The 21,351-nt window shown below is 40.0% G+C and overlaps 4 protein-coding genes across 7 annotated transcripts in view; 1 reads left to right on the forward strand and 3 right to left on the reverse strand.

The window, feature by feature from the left end:
• Positions 1-146: 146 nt before the first annotated feature.
• On the reverse strand, positions 147-7,114 carry grb2a (growth factor receptor-bound protein 2a). 3 transcript variants are annotated; one of them, XM_083559913.1, is made up of 6 exons: positions 6,887-7,114; positions 3,503-3,654; positions 2,446-2,543; positions 2,172-2,294; positions 1,885-2,053; positions 147-1,209 (listed from the first exon to the last, which is right to left on the reverse strand). In XM_083559913.1, exons 2-6 carry the CDS (start codon positions 3,578-3,580, stop codon positions 1,024-1,026), a joined length of 654 nt encoding a protein of 217 aa, XP_083416039.1. In that variant the 5' UTR covers positions 3,581-3,654; positions 6,887-7,114; the 3' UTR covers positions 147-1,023. The 3 variants fall into 3 exon arrangements, with proteins under 3 accessions (XP_083416039.1, XP_083416040.1, XP_083416041.1); XM_083559914.1 differs by having other exon boundaries at positions 3,503-3,651; positions 6,887-7,097; XM_083559915.1 differs by lacking the exon at positions 147-1,209 and adding an exon at positions 1,538-1,688 and having other exon boundaries at positions 1,777-2,053; positions 6,887-7,100.
• Positions 7,115-9,405: 2,291 nt separating this feature from the next.
• Positions 9,406-14,593, reverse strand: cfap52 (cilia and flagella associated protein 52). Its single transcript, XM_083527685.1, has 14 exons — positions 14,249-14,593; positions 13,682-13,881; positions 13,325-13,461; positions 12,991-13,119; positions 12,628-12,727; positions 12,242-12,358; positions 12,018-12,118; positions 11,490-11,660; positions 11,219-11,367; positions 10,925-11,070; positions 10,669-10,820; positions 10,347-10,449; positions 10,020-10,131; positions 9,406-9,896 (listed from the first exon to the last, which is right to left on the reverse strand). The coding sequence occupies exons 1-14, from the start codon at positions 14,298-14,300 to the stop codon at positions 9,721-9,723; spliced, it is 1,845 nt and encodes a 614-aa protein (XP_083383811.1). The 5' UTR covers positions 14,301-14,593; the 3' UTR covers positions 9,406-9,720.
• A 117-nt stretch (positions 14,594-14,710) lies between these two features.
• LOC310718713 (TBC1 domain family member 24-like) lies at positions 14,711-19,727 on the reverse strand. Of its 2 annotated transcripts, XM_083527666.1 has the most exons (8): positions 18,920-19,727; positions 16,770-17,796; positions 16,467-16,619; positions 15,928-15,991; positions 15,681-15,776; positions 15,387-15,585; positions 14,947-15,090; positions 14,711-14,864 (listed from the first exon to the last, which is right to left on the reverse strand). In XM_083527666.1, coding segments are annotated over exons 1-8 (2,010 nt in total). In that variant the 5' UTR covers positions 19,245-19,727; the 3' UTR covers positions 14,711-14,862. The 2 variants fall into 2 exon arrangements, with proteins under 2 accessions (XP_083383792.1, XP_083383791.1); XM_083527665.1 differs by having other exon boundaries at positions 14,711-15,090; positions 18,920-19,726.
• An 884-nt stretch (positions 19,728-20,611) lies between these two features.
• The window catches only part of stx8 (syntaxin 8), an 8,479-nt gene continuing 7,739 nt past the window's right edge, over positions 20,612-21,351 (forward strand). The window contains exon 1 of the mRNA XM_083526409.1: positions 20,612-20,778. Within this exon, the coding sequence (XP_083382535.1) occupies positions 20,762-20,778 (17 nt within the window). The 5' untranslated portion in view covers positions 20,612-20,761. The remainder of the gene's footprint in view (positions 20,779-21,351) is intronic.

Genomic DNA, 21,351 nt, shown 5'->3' on the forward strand with positions numbered 1-21,351 from the left:
AGAAATTAATGCTTTGTAAAATATTACTAATTAATTATAGGATGATTGTAATTAAGGATTAAAAATATAGAATAAATCGTGCATAATGTTATAATGTCAACATTTTAAACAGAAATTCAGCCAAAAGTCCAAACACACACACGGCGAACAGTTTGTTTGTTTTATTGTGAACTTACAATGTTTTTCCTTCTTTTTTTGTATATTGTTTTAATACTGCTGCTTTACTACATGACAGTGCAAAAAAACCTTCTGTGTTTCAGTTATAAATATTTTCACTTTAATACAAAAACTAAACTACTAAACCCTCGAGTCAGACGCTACCTTCAAGATCATCAGTCAGGATTTGTACAGTAAACATTATGACATCATCATTGGCCTTGTGATATCATCACATTTTTTTCCCTTTTAGAGAGAGACGAAGAAATCACAACACGTCGGAGAAGCGATTAGTCATGGCACAATGACTGCTTTTATACTGGAGGAGGAAGTGTGTGGTTTGAGACACGTCCATGCTGATATTTGGTGATGAGTTGTAATTGATTAATAATAATGAGTGGGCGTGGCCTGACTCACCTGTTCGATGGCAGTGACATCATCAGGGCGGAATGACGCATGCTGATGAGACGGTCATTGACATGTTATTAGTGATTACCCAGGAGAGTAACACACACACACACACACACACACACACACACACACACACACACACACAGTTCAGAGACATGAGCCGGATCGCTGCCCACTCGACGTGCTTTTTTCCCGCCAGTCAGAATACTTTTTATGGTTTATATGTATTTATAGTGTAATGAATCACAAAGCAGCAGTTTCCCTCCCAGCCAATCAGCTTCAAGCACCGTTCCACAAATCACCAAGCAGAACTCTGCCGAGGCTTTGATCCCAGGCCACCTCCGTTTCCATGGCGATTAAGCAGGAAGTCCTAACGCTCCGTTCCCGTTCCGACCGTTTGTATGTTTATTTTTTTTGTGTTTTTTGAATGATTATCGTTGTTGTTTTTACACGTGGTTACATATGCTGCGTGACGGGAGTGACGTAATTCCGGGGGAACATTCCGGTCTGCCCGTGACACGCCCCTTTCCACCAGTTAGGGTCGGAGTTGTCCAGGACCTGCACCAGATCTCCGCGTCGGAACCCGAGCTCACCATCCTCCTGAGGGTCGAAGTCGAACAGAGCCTGCACGTAGGACGCATGCTGGAAGACACACAGACACAAACACAAACACACACACACACACACACGAAATAAATAAAAAAAAAAAAACCACCCTGACTGAAGGTGATATGCTGTGTTTTATTTAAGTGTCTCCTCCTCATGCCCTGCTCCCTACACTCGGGCCCTAAATAGGTACCACAGTACCATCAGAACATTGCAGAACATCCCAGACTCTGCGCTGTGTCATAAACATCTCCCTGTTCTGAAGGACCGTGCTCACTGCCTACTGCACATAACACAAACCCCATCCAGCACCATCAGATGCTGGAGATGTTCCACTAGATTTTAGATTGTGCTTGTGGACATTTGATGATCAGCTACAAGGCTGTTAGTAAAGTCAGGTACTGATGTAGGTGAGAAGGTGAGGAGACCTGGGGTGCAGTCAGTCTTCACATTGTTTCCAAAGGTGTTCAGAAAGTTTGAGATCAGAGCTCTATAGCAGATCACTCAAGATCTTCCTCTCTAAACCATGGAAAGCAGATCATCATGGAGCTGGCTTTGTGCACGGGGACATTTTATTCTACTGCATCCAACGACGTCCTGTACAATTGTGTGTGTGTGGCAGAAAAGGTCAGGTGTCCCAATACTTTTGACCACACCGTGCATGCGGTCTGATAGGTCATGTGATGATGAGGTGGGCGTGGCCTGGCTCACCTGCGGCACCTGTTCGATGTCGCGCAGGAAGATGGGCTGGTTTCGGGAGACGGAGGTGGAGCGGTGATAATCCACCAGGGAGTTGAGGGAGTTGAACTTCACCACCCACAGGAAGTACTTCCCCGCCCCGTCCCTCAGAACCTTAAAATGCTGCACGTCGTTCCCAAACCTGAGGAGGGAGAGACAGAAAGGAGGGCATTCAAACAAGAAACAAAAGAATATGTTTGATAATAATATCATTCAGAGTGAAATGGAGAATCGAGCTGAGAGAGGAATAGAGTGTGTACTTGACGGAGAGAGAGAAATCCCCCGGTGCACTCTCACTCTCTCGGATCAGAAACGCTCCGTCGTGTCTCTGTTTATTCAACATCTCCTCCGCCTTCACCCTCGGCATCTTCCCATAAAACCACCTGCACGTGTGTGTGTGTGTGTGTGTGTGTGTGTGTGTGTGTGTGTGTGAGAGAGAGAGAGAGAGAGAGAGAGAGAGAGAATGTGTGTGTAAAGTCAAAGACACCACACAGAAGATATAATAACACACAGTGATGTGACTGTGAAACTCACGGGTGTGGCTTCATCTCAATGTAGTTTTTGGGGATGAACCCTTCTTTCCCGTACAGCTCAGCTTTATACCAGTTCTGATCACACTCTTCATTTAACACCTGTCTCCCACACACACACACACACACACACACACACACACACAACAGAGATGAAAAAAAAAAAAAAAAAAACACACACCAAAATAGTGTAAGGTGCAAGTGTGTGTACAGTGAGTGTGTCCAATCAATGTTTACTGTAGGAGTGTGTACAGTGAGAGTGTACAGTAAGAGTGTGTGCAGTGAGTGTACAGTGTACAGTGAGTGTGTGTGTGTGTGTGTGTGTGTGTGTGTGTGTGTGTGCAGTGAGTGTACAGTGTGAGTGTACACTGAGAGTGTGTACAGTAGTGTACAGTGTAAGTACAGTGTGGGTGTACAATGATTGTGTACTGTTGGAGTGTGTACAATGTGAGTGTACAGTGAGTGTGTACTGTGTGAGTGTGTACAGTGAGAGTACAGTGTGAGTGTACAGTTTGAGGGTGTACAGTAAGAGTACAGAGAGAGTGTGTACAGTGAGAGTACAGTGTGAGTGTACAGTGGTGTACAGTGTGAGTACAGTGTGAGTGTACAGTGTGAGTGTACAGTGAGAGTGTACAGTGAGAGTGTGTGCAGTGTGAGTGTACAGTGTGAGTGTGTACATTGATTGTGTACTGTGGGAGTGTGTACAATGTGAGTGTACAGTGAGTGTGTACTGTGTGTGTACAATGAGTGTACAGTGAGTGTGTACTGTGTGAGTGTGTACAGTGAGTGTACAGTGAGAGTGTGTGTACAGTTAGAGTGTGTGTACAGTAAGAGTGTGTGTGCAGAGAGAGTGTGTGTGCAGCGAGAGCAAACCCTGCATAAATCCTGTTTCTGTATAAAACACACAAAGCACACACTCACACAAACAAGCTACAAGCTTTTCTTTTTCTCATAATAGAGAAAAATAAACATTTTCTCCTGATCTGCTCTCTTTCTTTCTCTCTCTCTCTCTCTCTCTCTCTCTCTCTCTCTCTCTCTCTCTCTCTCTCTTTCTCTCATACCTTTAGTATCTCTCCACGTTTGAAGCTCAGCTCGTCGTCTGCAGTGGCGTTAAAGTCATACTTGGCGATGGCCTCCATGACAGAGGCTCAGCGTGGTGTCCCTGACGTGTTGATGGCGTGACGGAGGAGCGAATGTTCTACTTCAGTAGCTGCTGTTAGAAATAATAATAATAAATGAAACAGACGAGTGTCTGTACACACGTTAACCCAGTCAGATCTTCAGGAACAGGGCGAGAGCTTCTACCAGACTCCTGATCAGTGGATTGGTTTATTTTCCAGGTGAAGGAGTTTAGTGTTTACAAGGCGCTGGTCTGGTTTTCTTTTATTTGTTAGAATTATGACTTTAGATTAATTATGTCATAAAGAGGGTGGAGCTCAGATCAAACCATAACTGATTATAATATATATATATAATTTTTACCATTTATTTTACTATTCTCAGTCTAATCAGTAATTATATATAAAATGTCAATCAGAAATATTAATTAATAAGGATGTATATACATGTGTAGAGGTGTATAGAAATGTATACAGATTGTGTACAGATGTATTGAAATTTATATAGATGAATAGAGATGTGTAGAAATGTATAAAGATGTATACAAATGTATAGAAATGTGTAGAGATGTGTAGAAATGTACAGAGATGTGTAGAAATGGTCTATAAATGTACAGATGTGTAGAAATGTACAGAGATGTGTAGAAATGTACAGATGTGTAGAAATGTACAGAGATGTGTAGAAATGTATAGAGATGTGTAGAAATGTATAGAGATGTGTAGAAATGAATAGAGATGTGTAGAAATGTATAGGGATGTGTAGAAATGTACAGAGATGTGTAAAAATGAATAGAGATGTGTAGAAATGTACAGATGTGTAGAAATGTATAGAGATGTGTAGAAATGTACAGATGTGTAGAAATGTATAGAGATGTGTAGAAATGTATAGAGATGTGTAGAAATGTACAGATGTGTAGAAATGTATAGAGACGTGTAGAAATGTATAGAAATGTGTAGAAATGTAGAGATGTGTAGAAATGTACAGATGTGTAGAAATGTATAGAGACATGTAGAAATGTATAGAAATGTGTAGAAATGTATAGAGATGTGTAGAAATGTATAGAGATGTGTAGAAATGTAGTAGAAATGTATAGAGATGTGTAGAAATGTATAATGTGTAGAAATGTACAGATGTGTAGAGATGTATAGAGATGTGTACAAATGTAGTAGAAATGTATAGAGATGTGTAGAAATGTATAGAGGTGTGTACAGATGTGTAGAAATGAACAGAGATGTTTAGAAATGTATAGAGGTGTGTAGAAATGTATAGAGATGTGTAGAAATGTAGAAATGTATAGAGAGTTGTAGAAATGTAGAAATGTATAGAGATGTGTACAGATGTGTAGAAATGAACAAAGATGTGTAAAAATATATAGAGATGTGTAGAAATGGATAGAGATGTGTAGAAATGGATAGAAATGTATAGAGATGTGTAGAAATGTATAGAGATGTGTAGAAATGAACAAAGATGTGTAGAAATGTGTAGAGATGTGTTGAAATGTATAAAAAAGTATACAAATGTATAGAAATGTGTAGAGATGTGTAGAAATGTACAGAGATGTGTAGAAATGGTCTATAAATGTACAGATGTGTAGAAATGTACAGAGATGTGTAGAAATGTACAGATGTGTAGAAATGTACAGAGATGTGTAGAAATGTATAGAGATGTGTAGAAATGAATAGAGATGTGTAGAAATGTATAGGGATGTGTAGAAATGTACAGAGATGTGTAAAAATGAATAGAGATGTGTAGAAATGTACAGATGTGTAGAAATGTATAGAGATGTGTAGAAATGTACAGATGTGTAGAAATGTATAGAGATGTGTAGAAATGTATAGAGATGTGTAGAAATGTACAGATGTGTAAAAATGTATAGAGACGTGTAAAAATTTATAGAAATGTGTAGAAATGTATAGAGATGTGTAGAAATGTACAGATGTGTAGAAATGTATAGAGACGTGTAGAAATGTACAGATGTGTAGAAATGTATAGAGACGTGTAGAAATGTATAGAGATGTGTAGAAATGTATAGAGATGTGTAGAAATGTAGTAGAAATGTATAGAGATGTGTAGAAATGTATAATGTGTAGAAATGTACAGATGTGTAGAGATGTATAGAGATGTGTAGAAATGTATAGAGATGTGTACAAATGTAGTAGAAATGTATAAAGATGTGTAGAAATGTATAGAGGTGTGTACAGATGTGTAGAAATGAACAGAGATGTGTAAAAATGTATAGAGGTGTGTAGAAATGTATAGAGATGTGTACAAATGTAGTAGAAATGTATAAAGATGTGTAGAAATGTATAGAGGTGTGTACAGATGTGTAGAAATGAACAGAGATGTGTAAAAATGTATAGAGGTGTGAAGAAATGTATAGAGGTGTGTAGAAATGTAGAAATGTATAGAGAGTTGTAGTAATGTAGAAATGTATAGAGATGTGTACAGATGTGTAGAAATGAACAAAGATGTGTAAAAATATATAGAGATGTGTAGAAATGGATAGAGATGTGTAGAAATGGATAGAAATGTATAGAGATGTGTAGAAATGTATAGAGATGTGTAGAAATGAACAAAGATGTGTAGAAATGTATAGAGATGTGTAGAAATGTATAGAGATGTGTAGAAATGTAGTAGAAATGTATAGAGATGTGTAGAAATGTATAGAGATGTGTAGAAATGTATAGAGAGGTGTAGAAATGTATAGAGATGTGTACAGATGTGTAGAAATGAACAAAGATGTGTAAAAATATATAGAGATGTGTAGAAATGTATAGAGATGTGTAGAAATGTATAGAGATGTGTAGAAATGTAGTAGAAATGTATAGAGATGTGTAGAAATGTATAGAGATGTGTAGAAATGTATAGAGATGTGTTGAAATGTAGAAATGTATAGAGAGGTGTAGAAATGTATAGAGATGTGTACAGATGTGTAGAAATGAACAAAGATGTGTAGAAATGTATAGAGATGTGTAGAAATGTAGAAATGTATAGAGATGTGTAGAAATGTATAGAGATGTGTACAGATGTGTAGAAATGAACAAAGATGTGTAGAAATGTATAGAGATGTGTAGAAATGTATAGAGGTGTGTAGAAATGTAGAAATGTAAAGAGATGTGTACATATGTGTAGAAATGTAGAGATGTGTAGAAATGTACAGATGTGCAGAAATGTACAGAGATGTGTAGAAATGTACAGATGTGTAGAAATGTACAGAGATGTGTAGAAATGTACAGATGTGTAGAAATGTACAGATGTGTAGAAATGTACAGATGTGTAGAAATGTACAGATTCTTCAGCACTGAGTAAAAAGGAAAAACACTCACCCCGAAATCAGGATCCTGTAAAAAGAGGACGCTTTATCGTCACTTCATGTCGTGTTTTAAACCCCAGATGAAAACAAACAGTGAATAATAAACACTTCCGGATTCAATATTTATATAAATAATATTTATGTTGATTTTTTGTGCTCGTGAACAGCACGAGCTCCTTCTCCGTCTGCGGACCTGTCACTACCCGAGAGCCTCAGTGCGCATGCGTGAACACTGTGCGCCTGCGCCGTGCATGTCGCCAGGCTCTAAGTGCGCATGCGGGATTCCAGTGAACTGCTGCGTGCGATTCAACCACATGCAGAATTTATAATAAAGTCATTAAATCATTGTTCCGCTTCTTCTCCTGCTTTATTTCATCTCTCTGCCTCCTCAAGTGCACTGCTTTCACTTACTTTCATTTATAAACAGTGTAAAATCTCCTTCCTCCTAAACATTCAGGAGAGTTTTTGAAAAAGAATTAAACACAGAATTTTAACAGATGATTTATTGATAAGAAAATAATTTCTGAAATTAGATTGTGATCTGAAAGTAACTTCCATTTCAGCCACTTAAGATGTTAGTAATCAGGAAATGTTATAAATCAGAGAGAAGCTGCAGTGTAATAATAAATCTCCTGCTGAGTTTATGACTGAATTTAAATATAATACTATCTTTAAGAGAAAAATCAATTCTGTGACTTAAAATAACACACAAAGGTCTAATAAAAAACGAATTACACAACTGACAACTAAATAAAACAAAATACAGTTTGTGAATAGAGAATTAAGGATGAATGTTTTTGTGTATAAATCTACATAAAACTTTCTTTTCGGCTTCTTCCGCTAGGGGTCGCCACAGCGGATCTTCCGCACGTTTGATTTGGCACATGTATCTACATGATTTTGTAAATATGAAGGGAATATAAAGTTAAAAAAACACAAAATTGAAAAAAATCTAAAGATGATTAGACTCTTCTACACATCTAAAGATTTATTTTTTTTGCAAAAGTACAACTAAAATCGAACAGGAACTAAATCACACACACAATACTAACAAAGTTAGATTTATGTGCAGTGTAGGTGTGTGTGTGTGTGTGTGTGTGTGTGTGTGTGTGTGTGTGTGGTCTATGTGCAGTGTAGGTGTGGTCTATGTGCAGTGTAGGTGTGGTTTATGTGCAGTGTGTGTGTGTGTGTGTGTGTGTGTGTGTGTGTGTGTGTGTGTGTGTGTAGTGTGGGTGTGGTCTATGTGCAGTGTGTGTGGTTTATGTACAGTGTAGGTGTGGTTTATGTGCAGTGTGTGTGTGTGGTTAATGTGCAGTGTAGGTGTGGTATATGTGCAGTGTAGGTGTGGTCTATGTGCAGTGTAGGTGTGGTTTATGTGCAGTGTGTGTGTGTGTGTGTGTGTGTGTGTGTGTGTGTAGTGTGGGTGTGGTCTATGTGCAGTGTGTGTGGTTTATGTACAGTGTAGGTGTGGTTTATGTGCAGTGTGTGTGTGGTTAATGTGCAGTGTAGGTGTGGTATATGTGCAGTGTAGGTGTGGTCTATGTGCAGTGTAGGTGTGGTTTATGTGCAGTGTGTGTGTGTGTGTGTGTGTGTGTGTGTGTGTGTGTGTAGTGTGGGTGTGGTCTATGTGCAGTGTGTGTGGTTTATGTACAGTGTAGGTGTGGTTTATGTGCAGTGTGTGTGTGTGGTTAATGTGCAGTGTAGGTGTGGTATATGTGCAGTGTAGGTGTGGTATATGTGCAGTGTAGGTGTGGTTATGTACAGTGTAGGTGTGGTCTATGTGCAGTGTAGGTGTGGTTTATGTGCAGTGCAGGTGTGGTATATGTGCAGTGTGTGTGTGGTATATGTGCAGTGTGTGCGTGGTTTATGTGCATTGTGTGTGTGGTTTAAGTACAGTGTAGGCGTGGTCCATGTAGTGTGGGTGTGATCTATGTGCAATGTGGGGGTGGTCTATGTTCAGTGTGGGTGTGGTCTATGCACAGAGTGGGTGTGGTCTATGTTCAGTGTGGGGTGTGGTCCATGTGCAGAGTGGGTGTGGTCTATGTTCCGTATGGGTGTGGTCTATGTTCAGAGTGGGTGTGGTCTGTGTTCAGTGTGGGTGTGGTCTATGTACAGAGTGGGTGTGGTCTATGTTCAGTGTGGGTGTGTGTTCCATACAGAGTATTTTTTTGTGCATATTGCATAATATAAATAGTATATCACTGCTTGATAGAACGCAACTGGAAGCCTGTAAAATAGTAGAAAAAGAGCCTAGTTTTTTGTGATCCATGTTTTGGATGCACATGGTTTGCTGTCTCACTCTTAGAGTATTTTCTTGCGTTAGTTTACTCAAAGCTGGTGATTATTGAGATGTTTACAGATCGATGTTTGATTCCGAAAGATAACGGCAATTTATTGAATAATATATTTTACTTTGCATGAACACAAAGAAGAATGTGTGATGGAGCTTTATTTCTATAAGCTATCTGTCAGTACTTTGCTCAGAACAGCATTGCCAGCATAGAATCAAATCAAATCTAATCAAATCAAATTAAATCTAATCAAATTTTATTTGTCACATACATACAGGGTACGACATGCAGTGAGATGCGACATGCAGAATCATGTGTTGTATATGTGTTTATGTGTACTGAGCGTGTGTGGCTTATGCAGTGTGGGTGTGGTCTGTGCAGGTGTGGTTTATGCACAGTGTGGGTGTGGGTTGTGTGGGTGTGGTTTATGCAATGTGGGTGTGGTCTGTGTGGGTGTGGTTTATGCACACTGTGGGTGTGGTCTGTGTGGGTGTGGTTTGTGCATAGCGTGGGTGTGGTTTATGCACAGTGTGGGTGTGGTCTGTGTGGGTGTGGTTTATGCACAGTTTGGAAATCTCCATATGAGCACTGCTCCGTCTGTGCTGGTGCTGATGATGAATCTGTTGTTGGGACACAAACGAACGCTGCTGATGCTGCTGCTGTGGCCGACGCCTACGTGTGTGACATCACCATTCACATAACGCCACACCTTCACCAGCCTGTCGTCGCCACCTGGTGGGAAATCCAAGATATAAGAATGTTTACATATCAAAACATTCAATACATTATAATAAAATATATTATTTCTGTGTTATAAATGTTAATAACACATGTGGGGAAATGTTTTTTTCTTACCGGTGATGAAGTTTTCTCCATCAGCGCTGATGTCCATGCCGTTAATGGACCCCGTCTGCGACGCCTCCAGCTCTCTAATGGTCGCTCCATCATATACCTCCCAGTAGCCAATCTAACATAAAGGTCAAAGGACAGAAGCCTTTTAGTGGACCCTTCCTGTTTCGTTCCTGTTTTGTTATATCCTTTTACCCACTCTTTCTTTCTCACACAGAAACACACACACACACACACACACACACACACACACACACACACACACACACACATACACACACACATACACACACACACACACACACACACACACACACACAAACAGGGTGGTACCTTCCGGTCTGTTCCGCTAGCAATGATCTGATATTCCTCAGGATGATAGCAGACGGTTTTAAACAGTGTGTTGGCCAAAACCATCTGATTCCTCACGAAGCGCCTGGAGAGAAAAACAGACAGACAACCAGACAGACAGACAGTCAGAAAAACAGACAGTCAGACAGAAAAGTCACAGACAGTCACTAAAACAGAAAGACAGATGGGCAGATAGACAAACAGACAGACAGATGAACTGACAGAAAATCAGACAGATAAACAAACAGTCAGACAGAGAAGTGAGACAGACAGACAGAGAAGTAAAACACTGGACTGCACTTACACCAGGTCCCATATAATGCAGGCTCCGTCTGAACCCGCAGTCACACACTCCTTATCATTACTTTTAATTTTCACGTCGTTGACTGAAGCTCTGTGCTCCTTCATGCTGGCAATGAGTCTGTGTGTGTCCTCTAGGATCTCCCACACTCGCACCTACACCACCAACGCACAACGACACAACAACACAACAACGTGGATAAAGGACCCACAAATCCAGAGTGACTGTGTGGTTGCTAATAAGGGTGTTAATAACCCACCCTTCCTTCTCCTCCTCCACTAACGAGGCGGGTGCCGTCTCTGGTGCTCGTTAGCGCCGTCACGCCCATATCGTGAGCGTTGGGGATCATCATCATCAGACGGCCGCTCTGGGGCGCGAACAGGCGGATTTTCCCATCGTTCCATGCTTCACCGTTCACCATGACAACAAAACAGAACATTCACATTTACTGGCAATGCTGAAAAGTTCGCTCGCTCGCAGCAGTGTGGACTACAGTTACGATAAACAGCAGCACTTTATCATCTCACAAACGTTTAGGTGAGATGTTCCTCACCACTGTAGATGCTCCGACCGTCACGCATGATGCCGACAGCATTACACGTCATGTTTGGGACTCGGATCCGTAAAAGCTCTTTACTGGATAATGTGTGCCAGACGCGGATATCATCCTGAGAACAAGTGGCGAAGAGCTCCGAGGATCCTCTGAAAGAGAGAGTCAGAGAGCGACAGAGAGAGAGAAAGAGAGAGAGATGGATGAGGAGGAATGGTGAAACAGTAACTTTAGTGGTGAAGGTGAGAACTACATGTGAATGTCAGACTCTTACATTGCGAAGGCTGCGTCCCAAACCGCACTGCTGTGGCTGGTGGCGATGAGCTCTGGAGTGAAGTCCGTGTAGCCAAATCTGTAGATCTGAGACGTGTCGGTGCCCACAAACACCTGCTGACCTTCACCACGCAGAGCCATGGACGTGACTCCGCCCTCCAACGTCACACTCCTGCTCACAGAATGAGAGAGAGTGTAAGTTCAGCATTTCAGTCACATGACTTCTGTATTTCTTTGGTGTTGTTTTGATATTTCTCTTTCTGTATATATTTAATATTTTCTAATACTATCCTTATTGTATTATGTCTACTTTATATTCACATGTCTACATGATTTAGATGTTTTTAAGACGTTGTTCTTAATGCTTTAGCAATACACAAAATCTATTTCTGAAGAATTCTGTCTCGCAGTCTGTCTTACTCTCTACAGTCTCATTCTCTAACTGTCTCACTGTCTTAGTGAAATATAGTAATCCTCTTTTAATTTCTCTTTAATTTCTTATAACTGTCTCACTCTCTAAAAGGCTCACTTGATAGTTTTGAAGCCTGTATTGGAGCAAATCCTGAATGTTCCGTCTCCTGATCCCACCAACAAATCTCCTGTCTTCAGCATCTTCAGAACATTTACACCCTACAACACACACACACACACACACACACACACACACACACACACACACACAGTTTGTGGTACACAGATATTAACTATCGATCAGCTGCTGCGAGTGGATTCTATGTTGACTTTCGCGCTCACTTTGTTGAATTTGTGCTTGGTTGGGCCACAGCTGTTCAGCAGACATCTCTCCACGTTCACCTTGAGGACGTCTCCAGTGGTGGTGCCGCAGTACAGGAACGTGTCATCCTCAGTGACCTGTAAACAGCAAAATGCACATCCTGATTGGTCAGAAGCTGATGATGAGTTCTCTAGAACAGCAGCTCTGACAGTAGTGCAGGTTTATAATAAGGCACTCAATTGATCGTTTCCATAGCAACAGCTCATTCACAATTTAGTTACAAATACATAAAAAAAACAAAACATAAATGTGTACCTATGATTCGTTACAATATCTTTTTAGGACACGTAATAATAATAATAAGAAGATTAATAATAATAATAATAATACATATAATAAAACTCACCTCTATGCACTTAATGACTCTCTTTAACTTCCCTATTTGACAGTCGGTGGGGCAGATCTTCTTGTTGGAGAGACTGAGCTTCCACACACGAAGCGAACCACTGCAGAGGAAAAACAGGGGGGAACAAAATTTGGAATTTGTTAATACAGCCACATGTGCAACATCTGTATGAGTTCTGATTGATCTGAAATCACAGACGTTGGTTATTGCCCTGAAGCTATGAAGCTAATGTGGGCTTCAAAAGACAATGGTGGATATAAGAAAACATTTTTATAAACAACATACAAGCCAAAGATTCAACAATGTGTGTGTGTGTGTGTGTGTGTGTGTGTGTGTGTGTGTGTGTGTGAAGATGTGTCTTACTCTCCGGCTGAGATGAAGACGTCGTCTCGGAGGTTGCAGTAGTTGATAGTGAGACAGTGACCCATGCTGTTAGCCGACGCCATACTCCTGCAGATCGCTTCCTTCTGCTTCACGTTCCACACCACGATACTGAACACACACACACACACACACACACACACACACACACACACACACACACACACACCAGATATTCTATACGATAATACATATAATACACACACTTCAGTCAGTGGTTACAGCAGCGTTCTGAGTAGTGATGTGTATCATTTCAGTGTTAAATCCTAAACCAGTCAGTGTTTTGTGATTAGACAGAACCAGGATGAAAGTGTACCTGCCATCGTCCTGTCCTCCCAGAGACACCAGGTAGTTCTCAGTCGGAGAGAACGCAAGTGCTTCCACTTTGGCTTTGTGGAGAACGAACCGAGCGTAAATGTCTCTTTTAGCAAAATCCCAGATGATCACATCAGCCTGAGGAAAGATTTATTACAATTACACAACATCTTAATTGGAGAACCCGAGAACCTGACACAGGTTAGCATTGAGCTGGAGCAGGATTTTATTCACAGCTGCTACAGAGAGATGAGAATTTGTATGAAAAAAGTGATCATTTTAAACTCAGAGCTTCTCTATTCCTAAAAAACCCACAGCTGTGTATACACCATGTCTGTCCCAGGGATTAGACATTCACCTTGAAGCCCATGTAGGTGACCTGTCCTGATGCCAAGTAGGTCCCACTCTTGGACAAGGCCACGCAGGAGATATTGTTGGTGTGTCCTTGGAGGAACCCCTGCTTCCCGTCCCGCAGGTTCTTGATGATGAGCGTGCAGCCGAGTGGGTAGATCAGGTGCTCTTGATCTGGGTGAACCTGCAGACCCGAGATCACATGACCTGCAAAAACAATAGCATTTTGATTTCAGGTTCAATCCTCAGACATGTCTGTAGGTCTGAAACTTCTGCTGGGTTCTTGGGTTTCCTTCTTCCTTACATACACGACCTGGTGGATCGATGAGTGTGTGGAAATATGTTATTTATAAAAGTGCATCATTTTTTTCTAGTATGTTTATTATTATTATTATTATTATTATTATTATTATTGTTTTTATTATTATTATTATTTTTATATAGGCAGAACCTGAAACGGTTTAGGGTTTCGATTTATTTTACTGTTATTTCCAACTCTGTGTGTGTGTGTGTGTGTGTGTGTGTGTGTGTGTGTGTGTGTGTGTGTGTGTGTGTGTGTGTGTGTCTACATTACCGTTAAATCCAATAACGGATTCGAGTTGAAGTTTCTGAATTTCCTGCGCCATCAGTGACTCTTCACAACACGGTTTAAAGTCTCAAAACGAAAATTTATTCAATTAAATTTGCGAAATTCGCAAGAAATGTAAAGTTTATAAACCGGAGGGTTTCACAGCAACTGAGCCCCAGAACCACCGAAATGTTTACAGCCGTAACTAAGCAACGGCGGTGACGTCATTACTCGCGACAAACATCGCGCTTTTATTTTTTGTGTCAAACTATTAACTTTAATGCAAACTGTAAAATAACAACGTTATTAACAAATACGATTTAAACATTATTAATATTAATAACAATAATAATTATATGTGTGTTATTGTGGTATAAAGTGTTTAAATCAATCAGACACTGAGCGATAATTATAAAATAAATGTATGTACAGAAAAAAGAGGAATACACAAAAAGATCACATACACAGAGAGTTTACAATTATTTATTTGTATTTGTTGTGCAGAAAATAAATATAAATAAAAACTCCTGAGTGAATTTCCACTGCACACGAATAACCTCTATAAATAAGTTACAAACGACCTTTACAGATCGTAAAACATGTTCAGAATAAATTAGCATTTAGTGTGTGTGTGTGTGTGTGTGTGTGTGTGTGTGTGTGTGTGTGTGTGTGTGTGTGTGTGTGTGTGTGTACTCTTTAAAATGAATCGTATTGAATTCCCCAAACTTCCAGATTCTGGATCCTGAATTTGCCCCTGCATAGGACTGGACTGTCAAAAGTGTCACAACGTTCAGACTGTCCTGATCTGAGACTCGCGCTGAGACACAAAGCGTTTCCCCTGTCTCCACCTGACACACACACACACACACACACACACACACACACACACACACACACACACACACACACACACATGAAAACAATGCCATCATCATCACAGATACATGGTAGACATACAAACACAATGACAGACAGTCATACAGACAGACAGACAGACAGACAGATAAGCAGACAGACAGGTAGACATACAAACAAACAGACAGACAAACAAACAGTTAGACAGACAAACAGACAGACAGATAGGTAGACAGACAGACAGACAGACAGACAGACAGACAGACAGACAGACAGACAGACAACTCACCAATAATCAGCATATTGTCATCTCCACTCATGAAGCGAGGGGTCACAGCAGGGCAGACGGTGCAAGATGATGTCATCTCATTATGGCAAGAAGTAGAAGCTGAGAAACCGGATGTGGAAGATGTAGACGATTCCTTCGTTCCTGTCGCCCCTGAAATGTGCAGAACAGTTTTCTGGTATCTCTCCATCGCTGGCCTCAGCTGGAACAGACATGTTTGTTTGTATATCATTATCATTATTACATCACTTCCTGTACAACACAGGATTCATCTCAGTTGGTTAAATATTTTCATACCGTGAAGACAAAACACTCTCCAGTGCCAAAAAACTGTAGCTCTGCCCCCTCGTGCCTTCTCAGAGTCCAGTCTGAAGACAGAAATGCTCCACAAACCTGAGACAGACGGACAGACAGATGAATAGACAGACAAATATTACCGCTGTCAGTGCTCTGGTAATGTTCTCTCACATCAAATACACCAACAAATCAGCTCACAAAGGGACTTAGTTTCCTGTCTGATTATCTGAACTGATCTGCTACTCACCTCCTCGTCCACAGTTTTCAGGAGCAGAACCGTCGGCTCGTGGACTTCAACATGCTTATAAAAGCTGAAAATATAATCCATTTAAAATAATAAAACTACAGGAGATTTTCATAAAACACTATAAATACACTGTTCATTACATAGAGAACATCACCATCATCATTCTCACAGTGTAATGAGATGGAGAGGTGATGGAAAGGAGATAAGAAGAAGGTGGAGAAAAGACTGAGGAGATGGAGAGGTGATGTGAGGAGGAGGTGGTAGATGGAGCAGAGAAACAGAGGAGGTGGAGAGAAGATGGAGAGGATTTGGTGAGTATATGAGGAGAAGGTGAAGAGAAGATGGAGGGGAAATGGAGAGGATAGGAGAAAGTGGAAAAAAGATGGAGAGGTAATGCAGAGGAGATGGTGAGGAGGAGGTGTTAGATAGAGAGGAGATGGGGAGAAGGTGGAGAGGAAATAAAGGGGAGGTCAGGAGGGTAGGAGATGTTGAGAAGGAGGTGGAAGATGGGAAGGAGGTGATAATGATTGAAGGCATACGATGTGAGATCTCTGCCATGTTCCTCAGTGCTGTAGAGTCGTTCTGGTCTGAAGAGAGAAAAGCGCTCAGGAATCCAGGCCCAGACCACTCGCATCTCCATCTCACACACCACACTCGAGCAAAAATGCCTTAAACGCACACTCTGATAAGTACTGGAGAGAAACACACACACACACACACACACACACACACACACCATTATAAAAATATAATAGTAATGACTTTCAAACACCACTTTTACACACATTAAAAACTTGGGCAATGATCTGAGAAGATAAATCCATCCATGGAAAGCTCCTCACCTCTTATGCTCGATCCCTCTGTGAATAAGTGCATGTTTGTTAGCGTTGTAGAGGAAGTTCAGCTCCTTGCGTGTAGGCAGCTGGATGCTGAAAGCTCTCTCAAGCAAAGCTTCAACGCTGCTGTGACGGTTTACGTTCTCCACAAAGCTTTTCATATCCTGCTTGAAATCATCTACATGGGCCACTCGAGAACTCACAGAGACCTTGTAGAGGCTGAGGAGTGCTAATGCTACACGGTACAGAACCTTGTAGCCCTCGACCAAGTAGACATCCAGCACTCGGACGGCGTAGCTGAAAGGCAGGTCTGCAAAGATCCACATGATCCAGTCGGAGTAGAACTCGAAGAGGCTCTGATGTGAGCTGGCGATCAGCTTACGGATTCCTCGGCAATACTTGTTGGCCAAGTCTCCGAAGGTCATGCAGGACGCGTGGGTGGTAACAAAGTTCTGATCGATGTAGCGCTTTTGTGGATCGGTGTAGCTGATGAGCGAGCAAATGCTGTGGAAGCACTGAGCCTCGTCTTCACTGTAGTGAAGCAGCAAAGACACCAGAGCCGGTAAAATGGGGCAGAAGGTCATGTCTCTGAAGTTCTCGCTCACACACAGGAGGATCTTCTTCACCGAGTTGCGTCCAGATTTGTTCAGGCAGTAGCGAGGGATCTCACCATCATTCATGAACTTGGGGAAAGGATGTGTGCTCCTCCCATGCTCCTCAAACATCTTTGCTGCCAGGTAGCGGTACGTCTCCGCGTCCTCTGCACTGGATCTGCACTCGATGCGCTGGATGATGTGCTGGTAGCATTTGGCCTGCAGCGTGTGCTGCATCACCCAGAATCCAGAGCGAGCCATTTTCTTCAGCTCCGAGTGATCACTGCGGAGAACTTTCTGAAAGAGAGAGGCAGCTTCTGGGTGAATTTTCTCCCAGTCCACGTAGTGACCATATTTCATGCCAGAAGAGGAGCAGATCTCCCAGCTGTCTGGCTCTGTGATGGTCAACATCGGGATGTTCTTAGGATTTATTCTTGTACCTGCACAACAAAAAAATATCTTCATAAATGAAAATTGTAAAATCTGCAAAAAACTCTGAGAACATTAAAGCTGGTTCCACCTTCTCTTACTGATGTTGTTCTTTTTTATTTGAAAGAACATTAAATATTTATATACATTTTATATACATGAATGAATGAATGAAAAAGGATGAATGAATATTTGTACAGTCACAACTATATAAATCCTCTACCACAACATATGATAAATCTAATAGAAAACAAGAGAAAATAACATTGTACTATAACTTTTCCATATGTATCCACAAAAACAAACAAACAAACAAACAAACAAACAAACAAACATAAATAAATAAATAAACAATCAAACAAACAAATAAATAAATAAATAGTAAAAAAACTGATCAATTAAAAAACAATTTAAGGGGTTAGTTAGTGTAAAAACACTGCAATGAGTTACTTCTACTAATAAAACCACCACAATCGTGTTCACTGATTGGCCGATTGAGAGATTCAGATTCTTAACAAACGATTTTATATTTAAATAACCAAACAAACAAAAACCAATGAAGAATAAAACCTCCGCTCCCTTCAGTAACACAAATATCTTTTATGAGTTGATAGTAATTTATTTCACAATCCACGTCTAAGAGAACTAAAATTGAACAAAAATGGCTGTGACATCATCAGACTCGTAATCTCGTAAACTTTCAGCAATTCTAAGGCACTTATTCATTAAGATTCTGAAGCTTCAACTGCTCAGCTCGAAGCTCAGCACCGAACAGCCTCTTCTGGTTTTTAATAGGAACAGTTTGGATCCACACGGCCACATTTCATTCATTGTGGTAGATTAACAATTTCTATAATGAAAAAACCTAAAAGAACCGTATCTCCATGACCTTTTTAAAAAAAATCTGTTCATTGGGAATATACAGGTGTGAAATATTCAAGAACATCAAATGTATGAACACATTCTTTTTTTATCCAATATAAAAATGAACATGAAATACACTATATAAAAAGACAAGAAAAAACCCCACCCTCCTGCACATGTTTGTAATATCATTAAAAATACAAAGATCTGTGATTACTGTAATTAAACATAATAAATAAAATCCAGAAGTAAAAACAGGAAAAAAGTTACCTCCATGATCTTTACTTAGATGTTTGTTTTTGCCTGCTGTAGATCTTTTCAGTGTCGGTCTGGTGGGAACGTTTCCCCTGTGGTCTTCTTTCCCAGCGTCAGCGTCCACATTCAATTCTCGCTGGTCTTTGCAGTTTTCCTGTTCTTCAAGCATATAGAAGGACCTGGACCGAGGTCTGAGGATGTTTGCTTGTGACTCATTCGAATCCGACGTCTCAAAAAAAGAACGAGAACGAAGCCTTGGACAATCATCTGACCGGCTCGCTCTCTGCAGCTCCACTGAGCCGAGGCTGGAGAAATCAAGGCTGGGAGAAACCTGAAGCATTTCTAAAGCAGTTGAAGAAAAGTTTGACAGATTTGAAAAAGTTCAGATATGATCACAAGTCAGAAATTGTAGGAGTGTCAAAAAAAAAAAAAAAAAGCAGGGAACGTTTAGAAGTTGGTAAGAAACCAGACACTGAAATGTAGAAAAAGTTTAGAAGTGATCAGAAAGTTGGAAGAACTCAGAAGAAAACATTCTAAATGACAAGAAATCAAGATCATAAAAAAAAAAATCAAAAATCAAAAGAAGGAACTTAGAAGAACGTAGAAGAGTGTAGATGATTTATAAAGCCCCTGCAGGTCTGATTTCGTTCCAGTGTTTCACTCCGGCTAGACGTTTACACGGCCACAGAAGGTCAGATGATTTGCGTAAATAACTCGTGTAACAGCTTTCAGTGCGTGGTGGAAAATTCCAAACGCTCCTATTAAGTGTGTGAGATGGTTACCTGTGTTTGTGTTAGAAACACACAACGTTTCACAGGAAAAATACAGGCTTTAGAGATGACAAAACAAACACCATCCACAGTCCCTATTTATTAACAAGCAAACATCTAAATGATGAAAGAAATCAGTGCCTCATTCATCCAGAAAGATGTTTTACTCCTGTGTGTGTGTGTGTGTGTGTGTGTGTGTGTGTGTGTGTGTGTGTGTGTGTATAAAGTGTAAAGTTGCCTACTGTAATTCTACCAGTGTGGAAAAGTGTTAGTGTTATAAAGATATGCATCATTATTTATTAGATATTTAAATATAGAGAATATTATATTGATGTACAGAAAATTAAACTCTGAGCACACGGAAGAAAAAACACACAAATGAAATCAGCAGGAAAAAAGAAAGCAACGATCTGTTTAGCAGTTTCTTGTTGAAAAGGTCCTTGGTTTGTTTTTTATCCAAACACTTGTGTGTGTCATCATGAAACACACACACACACACACACACACACACACACTCTTCTGAGTCAGGGGATTGTTAATGATCAGGTCACTCTGCTCCATGAGTTTATAAAACAGTGAACTTCTTCTCTAGTTATAATAATAATCATTGTTATTATTATAATCAAAATGTATAAAATAAGAAAGAAGAAGAAAATCTTAATTGGTAAATTAAAAAAAACAAAACAAAACAAAAAAAACCCAAATCTGTATTTAATTTATTCACTTAATAAAATATGCTAGCAATGTTAGCAAAACATTATTAGCCTGCTCTTATAGATGATGTTATGAGATGAATGTGATTTATTAGATGAACTATGTGTTTAATGATAGGTATAAAAGTTTGCTGTATGACAGTAGAAAGTATAACAGAGCGATTTATATTTTATTTTATTTTTCTATTTTACAAACGCTTTCTGAACGCCAGTGGCTCTGACCGCGCTCCGTAGTGACGTCACTGAAGCGTTCGGAAGAATCAGGAAGTTGTTCGGGTTGATCTGTTTAGATTCTGATCTACAGGAGAGATTTTATAAAATATTAATATTCCTGCAGAAATACTACATTAAAACAGTAATAAGTCAGCGGTAAAATGTCACAGGACCTGTGGTGAGTGTGATTTCATTATTCTGTACTTATTACACACTGGTGTGAGATACAAAGCTGAAATCTGAGCTTATTATTATTATTATTATTATTATTATTATTATTATTGTTGTTGTTGTTGTTGTTGTTGTTGTTGTTGTTAAAAAGAACTATAATATTAGTATCGTGTAATTCTCACAACTTCAGACTCACAGAGAATTAAACCATTAAAACACGATAAAAAGATCAAAAGAAGAAATCAAGAATTAAAACTTTTAATAATAATAATAATAATAATAATAATATTTATACCATGTCCTTGTTTACTGTATTTGAGCTGCACGTGACTGTCAAGTCTCGTGATTTTGTTTTTTGAAACACACACACACACACACACACACACACACACAGCCTGCATACAGATATCCTATACATACACATACATCAATACACACACGTAGGGTATACATATACACACGTGTGTGTGTGTGTGTGTGTGTGTGTGTGTGTGTGTGTGTGTGTGTGTGTGTGTGTGTTGAGTGAATTCCTCTCTTGAGTATGATGTGGGGTTTAAATTTCCCTGAACACTGCAGTGTG

This window comes from Silurus aristotelis (genome assembly GCF_946808225.1).
Source record: "Silurus aristotelis genome assembly, chromosome: 2".
Taxonomy (NCBI): domain Eukaryota; kingdom Metazoa; phylum Chordata; class Actinopteri; order Siluriformes; family Siluridae; genus Silurus; species Silurus aristotelis.